General features: G+C 55.8%; 2 protein-coding genes across 2 annotated transcripts; both read right to left on the bottom strand.

Annotated features, from left to right (window-relative positions):
- Nucleotides 1-694: 694 nt before the first annotated feature.
- LOC147597808 (feather beta keratin-like) lies at nt 695-1,514 on the bottom strand. Its single transcript, XM_086766448.1, has 2 exons — nt 1,449-1,514; nt 695-1,021 (listed from the first exon to the last, which is right to left on the bottom strand). The coding sequence occupies exons 1-2, from the start codon at nt 1,512-1,514 to the stop codon at nt 695-697; spliced, it is 393 nt and encodes a 130-aa protein (XP_086622574.1).
- Nucleotides 1,515-5,817: 4,303 nt separating this feature from the next.
- Nucleotides 5,818-10,168, bottom strand: LOC147597809 (feather beta keratin-like). Its single transcript, XM_086766449.1, has 2 exons — nt 10,121-10,168; nt 5,818-6,144 (listed from the first exon to the last, which is right to left on the bottom strand). The coding sequence occupies exons 1-2, from the start codon at nt 10,166-10,168 to the stop codon at nt 5,818-5,820; spliced, it is 375 nt and encodes a 124-aa protein (XP_086622575.1).
- Between the last annotated feature and the right edge of the window lie 525 nt (nt 10,169-10,693).

Below are 10,693 nucleotides of genomic sequence, written 5' to 3' on the forward strand. Positions count from 1 at the left end.
CACCGCCTCGGCACAGCTCCAACTGCAGCAAGAGGAATGTTCTGTCTCAAGAGCTCATGGGGTGGCTGGCACCTGAGGGCCTCCTGCCTTTGTGGGCATTTGTGGGACACAGAGACACAGCAAGGCAAGGCCTGATGATCCCTTGCAGCAGAGCAGCCGGCTAGGACTTCCTGGGCTGCAAGGGATGGTGCCCAAAAGAGGAGTCCCTGCAGAGTGTCCCAAGCTGCCATCCCTCTGTGAATGGAGAAGGGTCTCCTGGTGCCCTCAGCCCCTTTCACCCCAGAGCAACAGCCTTCTCCTTTGTCAGCCAGGGGAGTGTCCACAGAGGGAAGGACCATATGGAGGCCAGGCTTGAATGCAGCAGAACTTTAATGAGTGAAAAAAAGGGGAAACAAAGTCAGTCTGAGTGGAAGACAGCAGTGCACGGAATCATGGAGGAAGGCAAGAGTCTACTGTTCTTGGCTGTGGTGAAGGTCTTGCATGATGTCCCTCTGCCTGTCCCATAGCGGGAGAGGAGGCAGACTGTCCTCACCAGGCTGGGCTCAGTGGGACCTTCCTGCCATGGGGAACCAAAGCAAGCAAAGAAAATGGAGAGCAAGGTAACGTCGGTCAGCTAGGTTGTATATAAAATGCAGGAGATGGATCCTGTGCCCAGCACCACGTTCTGAGTTCCTCAAGGCGTTTCCCTGGGTCTTTACGACAGGAGGTGTCTTCTGTCATGGTGGCGGCTGGCAAAGCCGGAGAGGTCACAGCAGTCAGAGTTGATGGGCACTCCGTAATGGCTGAGGATGTTGCCAACAGCAGCGGAGGTGGAGGAGCCCACAGCGGTGTTCTGTGGGAAGGAGCTGAGGATGGGTCCGGGCAGGGTCACCACCACGGGAGAGGGCTCGATGACAACGGTGGAGTCCTGGCAGCGCCTGACACAGGACTCATTGCAGCTGTTGGCCAGCGGGGTGGGGCCACAGTGTCGCAATGGCAGGCAGCGGTCGTGGCAGGACATGTCTCTGGGCTGGAGGTGCACCTGGGAGAGAGAGCAGGGAAGAAACAGAGCACAAGGGCAGATGAGGAGCAACCTGGTTAGCCTGTCACAAAGGACCCAAGGCCACTTCTGAGTGGGGAGATGGAGGCTCGGCCAGGAGACATGCAGTCTTCACGGCCCTTTGAAGAGCAGCCTGGCCCAGGGACGATCTCTTGTCGTGTATCGACCCAAAGACCCCTCAGCCACATCCCAGCCTCTCTCTAAGCAGACCTTCTCCTGCTTCCCTCTATCCTCAAAAGAAGACTCAAAGCACAGTCCGGGACAGGGCCAATACCAGCTGGGATGGCTCTCAAAGATCCGATCTGACCTTGGCAGAGGAGAAGGAGGCGCTTCAAACTCACCTGATTCCCAAGCAGAAGGAGGCAAGAGAAGTGAGTGAAGGAGCAGGGCTTTGGGCTACCTTTTATACCTGCCCTTCATTGCCGCAGGCCCACGGGCACCCTTGGCAGAGGTAACAATCTTCTGCCAAGCTCATCTTGCATGCAAAGCATCACAGCTAATGGTAGGGGCTGTGCTTTGGTTTCCTGCACTGCTGCCTTCTCATTTCCAGATCTGGGCCATGCCCCTTCCTCTAGGAAGGCTCCTTCTGAGCACTGGCATGACATGCCACAGGCTTTCTAGGACAGGAATGCAGCAGTGCAGGAGGAAGACCCAGCTCAACGGCTGGACGAGTACAAAGTAGGCCAGTGACACCAGCCTGGCTGACTCTGGTGGGGCTGTTTGCAGTATCATTGTCAGGAAGAAGCTGCGGCCATTCTTAGCTGGAAGCCCAAGGCTTCCTGTGTATGAGGATGTGCCATGTCCAGTCTACCTCTTTCCTGTCCTCCTCAGATCACCCTCCACATGCTCACCTGGTTTTGCCTTGCCAGGTGTGTGCATTGCGCTGCTGGGTTTTGACCTCACCCTGTCTAACACTGCCCCCAGGAAAACATTGCAATGTGTTTTGACTCACATCCTCTCTGGGCAGTCTCTAAGTGCACAAACAATGCCACGCGCTTCCTAGGACCTTGTCCTTCCCCAGCATGCTCTAACCCTTCTGCGGGCTGTCTCAGACGTCCTCAGCAGAGTCCGCGGTTGGCTGCGTTCCTACGTGCGTGCTGGTCCTGAGTGCTTTTGTGAGCAGCTGTGTTTGTGTGAAGTCACGTGGGAGCACAAATGTGTGCCTGATTCCCTGCTGATGTGCAGGCACCTGTGTGGATGTGTCTTTGTGTGTCGCTCGTCAAGAGGGAACGTGCTGCTCACGGCAGGATCACTCTCCACTGCTGCGTCCCTGAGCAGCACAGAGCAGCAGGTTCGCAGGGTGAGAAGGAGGCTGAGTGCAGCTGAATGGTGGAGCCTGATGTCGGTGTGTTGAGTGGAAGGACAGACCGTGTGGCTTTCACAGGAAAAGCCAAAGAACTGATGAGTGCTTTGGACTTGAGTCCACAAGGCCCTCCATGTCCTGCATTGGAATGTTGATGGCAGTGTCCAGCAGCTGCCTCTGGGAGGGAACGGACGCTGCATTCAAGACCACATCCCTCAAAGCCTGCTGCTGTCCCCCAGCGGTGTCCAGAAGGGACTCTCTTTCCAACAAGGGCTGTGCATGCTGTGTAAAGTTCCTGAGCCCACTTCCCCTGGCAGATGTCTTTGTGCCTGGGATCAGGTCCAATGTGCAGACAGGGCAGCCATTGCTTCCCTCCTTCCCTTCAGTGACCTTGGGTGCCATCATTGCCAGGGAGCTCTGCTGGGAGAGCCCAGCCAAGGCTGATTGCCCTGACTGCAGGAGCACTTTTGCAACAAAACTATTGCAGGAGCAGAATGCCATGGGAAACTGTCCTGCAGCGCACAGGGTCCCCGGAAAGATGGTTAACCTTCTAGGACAGCCTCCTGAGAGCACCAGGATGGTCCTGTGCAATGTGCAGAATGGTTAGTTGGGAAAAGCCAAAGCACAGCCGGACTGGAAACGTGCAAGGGAGGTGAAGGGAGCAAGGAAAGGTATCTCTGAGGCAATGGACAGCAAAAGGAAGGGTAAGCGGGTGCGAGGTCATTGGTGGGTGAGGGAGAGGGCCTGGCAACAAACGGTAGGGAAAAGGCTGAGGTACTGGGTGCCTATTTCTCCTCGGTTCTGAATGGTATGACTTCTCCTCACGCCTGCCACATCCCTGAGCCTCCCTGAAGACTCTCTGGGAATGAAGCAGCACCCACAGTAGCAGAAGGAAGAACCAGGGTGCTCCGACTCCCATTTGGACAGACAGAAGCTGATGGGATCAACTGGGATGCATCTAAGGGTGCTCCAGGAGCTGACTGGACAGCCTCTACTCAGTCGCTGGAAGCAAGACGGAGCAAACACTCTCAGAGGTCATTCCTGTACCCATGGAAGGCAAGAAGGGGCTTGGGAGCAGCTCACATGGCTTTAGCGAGGGCAAAGCAGTAGAAGCAGCAAAGCTCCTCTCCAAGGAGCCTGTGCGCAGGGAAATGCACAGTCAGCCCCCCCCACAGCAACACGTACACACAGGTGATCCAGCACAGACGCTTATACGTACGCCTGCTCCTGCATGCACGTATTTGCATAGAGATTTACATGCGCGCTCATCTCCAGGGATGTGCAGACATAACAGCACATATCCGCGCACGTCTTTGCCCATGCACTCTCATGGATGCAGACCGATGTCACACCCATGCGTGCTCCACAGCACATGCCCGTGAGAAAGCACATACCCAGTCGTGAGGAGGTGTGCCCAAACACACTCGCACACAACCTTTGCGCACACTCAGGCTTGCGTGTGCATTGTCCCAGGCACACGCAGATACACATGCGTGTGAATGAAGACATGACCAGAGCCAGAGCAACACGGCTGTGAGCACGAACATGTACCCATATACCTCTGGAGACCACCTGGTCCACCCCCAAGGCTCAAGCAGGGCCCCCCAGGGGCAGTCACCCAGGACCGTGTCTGGGTGGCTTTTCACTGTCTCTAAGGAAGGAAACTCGGTGAGCGTCCCGGGCATCCCACGCAAGTTCTCAGTCATTCCCGCAGCGCACTACCACGTGCTGCCTTGTTGCCGGGGCACAGGACACTGTGCAGATCCCATCCACAGACGGGTTACTCCAGTTTGGTCACACATGCGTTTAGAGAGTTTTGTTGCAATGGGAACAGATCCAGTCATCCTTTCAGCTGTCAAACACAACAGGCCGGCCAGCGTTGCCAGTGAACAAATGCCAGCAGCCTTTCTATCCTTACTTCTTAGGGCGTAAATCAAGGGCTTCAGCTGCAGAGGAAGAGCGGTATAACAAACAGGCACTGCTCTGTCAGTTGACGGTTTACATCACCCTAAAACTCCCAGCCTCTGGCACACATGCCCTTAGTTTGAAGTATAAAGCCTGCACGGATCCTGTGCCCTTTTTGTACCTTTCCAAGATCTCTTTTCTTGCGCAAGCAAACCAAGGGTCATGCCAAGAGCCAGGAGCAGCACTTTGGCAAAAGGGCTTAGCCACCTGTCTGGAGAAATGCCATCCCTCCCTCTTCTACAAGGACAATGGCAGATGGCATCATCGTGGAGAGGGACCTTCTGCTTGTTGCCACGTTTACTGCGGTAGGCTGAGGAAGGCCAGCTGTGCTGCTGCTGCTTATGGTTATCAACAGCACGGAGAGGGAGGAAAGATTTCTGACATGGAAGTGAAAGACCTTGAGAAAGCTTTGCCTTTCAGTCATTCTGAGAGATGCCCGTGAGGCATAATTCCCTGGTGGAGGACAGCGGTATGGGGTTTTGCAGTCTTCTCCCGTGCTGATCTTCGCGTTCCCGGTCATGCTCTGCATCAGAGCAGTGTGATCCCCCTCAGAAACACATCGTTTCACTGTCCCCGTTTCTGTGGTGACTACCTGCAGCTGCCACAGGCTCAGCTCCAGTTTCCAGGCTCAGCGCAGTCAGCAGCATGGGTGATGCTTCCCTGCTGTGGTCTACGGGCCATGCGGCCTACCTTGGGCAGCGGAGGGCAGAGGAAAGTGGCATACGAGCTGTGGGCCATCCCAAAGGCTGTTCTCAACACTAGCGCACCTGCTCTTCTGCAAAGCAGAGCATCTTGCGCAGCCCCACCCTCTCCCACCACCGCCTCGGCACAGCTCCAACTGCAGCAAGAGGAATGTTCTGTCTCAAGAGCTCATGGGGTGGCTGGCACCTGAGGGCCTCCTGCCTTTGTGGGCATTTGTGGGACACAGAGACACAGCAAGGCAAGGCCTGATGATCCCTTGCAGCAGAGCAGCCGGCTAGGACTTCCTGGGCTGCAAGGGATGGTGCCCAAAAGAGGAGTCCCTGCAGAGTGTCCCAAGCTGCCATCCCTCTGTGAATGGAGAAGGGTCTCCTGGTGCCCTCAGCCCCTTTCACCCCAGAGCAACAGCCTTCTCCTTTGTCGGCCAGGGGAGTGTCCACAGAGGGAAGGACCATATGGAGGCCAGGCTTGAATGCAGCAGAACTTTAATGAGTGAAAAAAAGGGGAAACAAAGTCAGTCTGAGTGGAAGACAGCAGTGCATGGAATCATGGAGGAAGGCAAGAGTCTACTGTTCTTGGCTGTGGTGAAGGTCTTGCATGATGTCCCTCTGCCTGTCCCATAGCGGGAGAGGAGGCAGACTGTCCTCACCAGGCTGGGCTCAGTGGGACCTTCCTGCCATGGGGAACCAAAGCAAGCAAAGAAAATGGAGAGCAAGGTAACGTCGGTCAGCTAGGTTGAATATAAAATGCAGGAGATGGATCCTGTGCCCAGCACCACGTTCTGAGTTCCTCAAGGCGTTTCCCTGGGTCTTTACGACAGGAGGTGTCTTCTGTCATGGTGGCGGCTGGCAAAGCCGGAGAGGTCACAGCAGTCAGAGTTGATGGGCACTCCGTAATGGCTGAGGATGTTGCCAACAGCAGCGGAGGTGGAGGAGCCCACAGCGGTGTTCTGTGGGAAGGAGCTGAGGATGGGTCCGGGCAGGGTCACCACCACGGGAGAGGGCTCGATGACAACGGTGGAGTCCTGGCAGCGCCTGACACAGGACTCATTGCAGCTGTTGGCCAGCGGGGTGGGGCCACAGTGTCGCAATGGCAGGCAGCGGTCGTGGCAGGACATGTCTCTGGGCTGGAGGTGCACCTGGGAGAGAGAGCAGGGAAGAAACAGAGCACAAGGGCAGATGAGGAGCAACCTGGTTAGCCTGTCACAAAGGACCCAAGGCCACTTCTGAGTGGGGAGATGGAGGCTCGGCCAGGAGACATGCAGTCTTCACGGCCCTTTGAAGAGCAGCCTGGCCCAGGGACGATCTCTTGTCGTGTGTCGACCCAAAGACCCCTCAGCCACATCCCAGCCTCTCTCTAAGCAGACCTTCTCCTGCTTCCCTCTATCCTCAAAAGAAGACTCAAAGCACAGTCCGGGACAGGGCCAATACCAGCTGGGATGGCTCTCAAAGATCCGATCTGACCTTGGCAGAGGAGAAGGAGGCGCTTCAAACTCACCTGATTCCCAAGGAGAAGGAGGCAAGAGAAGTGAGTGAAGGAGCAGGGCTTTGGGCTACCTTTTATAGCTGCCCTTCATTGCCGCAGGCCCACGGGCACCCTTGGCAGAGGTAACAATCTTCTGCCAAGCTCATCTTGCATGCAAAGCATCACAGCTAATGGTAGGGGCTGTGCTTTGGTTTCCTGCACTGCTGCCTTCTCATTTCCAGATCTGGGCCATGCCCCTTCCTCTAGGAAGGCTCCTTCTGAGCACTGGCGTGACATGCCACAGGCTTTCTAGGACAGGAATGCAGCAGTGCAGGAGGAAGACCCAGCTCAACGGCTGGACGAGTACAAAGTAGGCCAGTGACACCAGCCTGGCTGACTCTGGTGGGGCTGTTTGCAGTATCATTGTCAGGAAGAAGCTGCGGCCATTCTTAGCTGGAAGCCCAAGGCTTCCTGTGTATGAGGATGTGCCATGTCCAGTCTACCTCTTTCCTGTCCTCCTCAGATCACCCTCCACATGCTCACCTGGTTTTGCCTTGCCAGGTGTGTGCATTGCGCTGCTGGGTTTTGACCTCACCCTGTCTAACACTGCCCCCAGGAAAACATTGCAATGTGTTTTGACTCACATCCTCTCTGGGCAGTCTCTAAGTGCACAAACAATGCCACGCGCTTCCTAGGACCTTGTCCTTCCCCAGCATGCTCTAACCCTTCTGCGGGCTGTCTCAGGCGTCCTCAGCAGAGTCCGCGGTTGGCTGCGTTCCTACGTGCGTGCTGGTCCTGAGTGCTTTTGTGAGCAGCTGTGTTTGTGTGAAGTCACGTGGGAGCACAAATGTGTGCCTGATTCCCTGCTGATGTGCAGGCACCTGTGTGGATGTGTCTTTGTGTGTCGCTCGTCAAGAGGGAACGTGCTGCTCACGGCAGGATCACTCTCCACTGCTGCGTCCCTGAGCAGCACAGAGCAGCAGGTTCGCAGGGTGAGAAGGAGGCTGAGTGCAGCTGAATGGTGGAGCCTGATGTCGGTGTGTTGAGTGGAAGGACAGACCGTGTGGCTTTCACAGGAAAAGCCAAAGAACTGATGAGTGCTTTGGACTTGAGTCCACAAGGCCCTCCATGTCCTGCATTGGAATGTTGATGGCAGTGTCCAGCAGCTGCCTCTGGGAGGGAACGGACGCTGCATTCAAGACCACATCCCTCAAAGCCTGCTGCTGTCCCCCAGCGGTGTCCAGAAGGGACTCTCTTTCCAACAAGGGCTGTGCATGCTGTGTAAAGTTCCTGAGCCCACTTCCCCTGGCAGATGTCTTTGTGCCTGGGATCAGGTCCAATGTGCAGACAGGGCAGCCATTGCTTCCCTCCTTCCCTTCAGTGACCTTGGGTGCCATCATTGCCAGGGAGCTCTGCTGGGAGAGCCCAGCCAAGGCTGATTGCCCTGACTGCAGGAGCACTTTTGCAACAAAACTATTGCAGGAGCAGAATGCCATGGGAAACTGTCCTGCAGCGCACAGGGTCCCCGGAAAGATGGTTAACCTTCTAGGACAGCCTCCTGAGAGCACCAGGATGGTCCTGTGCAATGTGCAGAATGGTTAGTTGGGAAAAGCCAAAGCACAGCCGGACTGGAAACGTGCAAGGGAGGTGAAGGGAGCAAGGAAAGGTATCTCTGAGGCAATGGACAGCAAAAGGAAGGGTAAGCGGGTGCGAGGTCATTGGTGGGTGAGGGAGAGGGCCTGGCAACAAACGGTAGGGAAAAGGCTGAGGTACTGGGTGCCTATTTCTCCTCGGTTCTGAATGGTATGACTTCTCCTCACGCCTGCCACATCCCTGAGCCTCCCTGAAGACTCTCTGGGAATGAAGCAGCACCCACAGTAGCAGAAGGAAGAACCAGGGTGCTCCGACTCCCATTTGGACAGACAGAAGCTGATGGGATCAACTGGGATGCATCTAAGGGTGCTCCAGGAGCTGACTGGACAGCCTCTACTCAGTCGCTGGAAGCAAGACGGAGCAAACACTCTCAGAGGTCATTCCTGTACCCATGGAAGGCAAGAAGGGGCTTGGGAGCAGCTCACATGGCTTTAGCGAGGGCAAAGCAGTAGAAGCAGCAAAGCTCCTCTCCAAGGAGCCTGTGCGCAGGGAAATGCACAGTCAGCCCCCCCCACAGCAACACGTACACACAGGTGATCCAGCACAGACGCTTATACGTACGCCTGCTCCTGCATGCACGTATTTGCATAGAGATTTACATGCGCGCTCATCTCCAGGGATGTGCAGACATAACAGCACATATCCGCGCACGTCTTTGCCCATGCACTCTCATGGATGCAGACCGATGTCACACCCATGCGTGCTCCACAGCACATGCCCGTGAGAAAGCACATACCCAGTCGTGAGGAGGTGTGCCCAAACACACTCGCACACAACCTTTGCGCACACTCAGGCTTGCGTGTGCATTGTCCCAGGCACACGCAGATACACATGCGTGTGAATGAAGACATGACCAGAGCCAGAGCAACACGGCTGTGAGCACGAACATGTACCCATATACCTCTGGAGACCACCTGGTCCACCCCCAAGGCTCAAGCAGGGCCCCCCAGGGGCAGTCACCCAGGACCGTGTCTGGGTGGCTTTTCACTGTCTCTAAGGAAGGAAACTCGGTGAGCGTCCCGGGCATCCCACGCAAGTTCTCAGTCATTCCCGCAGCGCACTACCACGTGCTGCCTTGTTGCCGGGGCACAGGACACTGTGCAGATCCCATCCACAGACGGGTTACTCCAGTTTGGTCACACATGCGTTTAGAGAGTTTTGTTGCAATGGGAACAGATCCAGTCATCCTTTCAGCTGTCAAACACAACAGGCCGGCCAGCGTTGCCAGTGAACAAATGCCAGCAGCCTTTCTATCCTTACTTCTTAGGGCGTAAATCAAGGGCTTCAGCTGCAGAGGAAGAGCGGTATAACAAACAGGCACTGCTCTGTCAGTTGACGGTTTACATCACCCTAAAACTCCCAGCCTCTGGCACACATGCCCTTAGTTTGAAGTATAAAGCCTGCACGGATCCTGTGCCCTTTTTGTACCTTTCCAAGATCTCTTTTCTTGCGCAAGCAAACCAAGGGTCATGCCAAGAGCCAGGAGCAGCACTTTGGCAAAAGGGCTTAGCCACCTGTCTGGAGAAATGCCATCCCTCCCTCTTCTACAAGGACAATGGCAGATGGCATCATCGTGGAGAGGGACCTTCTGCTTGTTGCCACGTTTACTGCGGTAGGCTGAGGAAGGCCAGCTGTGCTGCTGCTGCTTATGGTTATCAACAGCACGGAGAGGGAGGAAAGATTTCTGACATGGAAGTGAAAGACCTTGAGAAAGCTTTGCCTTTCAGTCATTCTGAGAGATGCCCGTGAGGCATAATTCCCTGGTGGAGGACAGCGGTATGGGGTTTTGCAGTCTTCTCCCGTGCTGATCTTCGCGTTCCCGGTCATGCTCTGCATCAGAGCAGTGTGATCCCCCTCAGAAACACATCGTTTCACTGTCCCCGTTTCTGTGGTGACTACCTGCAGCTGCCACAGGCTCAGCTCCAGTTTCCAGGCTCAGCGCAGTCAGCAGCATGGGTGATGCTTCCCTGCTGTGGTCTACGGGCCATGCGGCCTACCTTGGGCAGCGGAGGGCAGAGGAAAGTGGCATACGAGCTGTGGGCCATCCCAAAGGCTGTTCTCAACACTAGCGCACCTGCTCTTCTGCAAAGCAGAGCATCTTGCGCAGCCCCACCCTCTCCCACCACCGCCTCGGCACAGCTCCAACTGCAGCAAGAGGAATGTTCTGTCTCAAGAGCTCATGGGGTGGCTGGCACCTGAGGGCCTCCTGCCTTTGTGGGCATTTGTGGGACACAGAGACACAGCAAGGCAAGGCCTGATGATCCCTTGCAGCAGAGCAGCCGGCTAGGACTTCCTGGGCTGCAAGGGATGGTGCCCAAAAGAGGAGTCCCTGCAGAGTGTCCCAAGCTGCCATCCCTCTGTGAATGGAGAAGGGTCTCCTGGTGCCCTCAGCCCCTTTCACCCCAGAGCAACAGCCTTCTCCTTTGTCGGCCAGGGGAGTGTCCACAGAGGGAAGGACCATATGGAGGCCAGGCTTGAATGCAGCAGAACTTTAATGAGTGAAAAAAAGGGGAAACAAAGTCAGTCTGAGTGGAAGACAGCAGTGCATGGAATCATGGAGGAAGGCAAGA

This window comes from Chlamydotis macqueenii, chromosome 25 (assembly GCF_036417535.1).
Source record: "Chlamydotis macqueenii isolate bChlMac1 chromosome 25, bChlMac1.mat, whole genome shotgun sequence".
Classification (NCBI taxonomy): domain Eukaryota; kingdom Metazoa; phylum Chordata; class Aves; order Otidiformes; family Otididae; genus Chlamydotis; species Chlamydotis macqueenii.

Coding starts and splice junctions, on each gene's coding strand:
- LOC147597809 (XM_086766449.1), bottom strand. CDS start 10,168: ATGGCCCACAGCTCGTATGCCACTTTCCTCTGCCCTCCGCTGCCCAAG. Junction 6,145..10,120: donor TCTGCCCTCCGCTGCCCAAG/GTAGGCCGCATG, acceptor TCTCTCTCCCAG/GTGCACCTCCAGCCCAGAGA.
- LOC147597808 (XM_086766448.1), bottom strand. CDS start 1,514: ATGAGCTTGGCAGAAGATTGTTACCTCTGCCAAGGGTGCCCGTGGGCC. Junction 1,022..1,448: donor CCTGCGGCAATGAAGGGCAG/GTATAAAAGGTA, acceptor TCTCTCTCCCAG/GTGCACCTCCAGCCCAGAGA.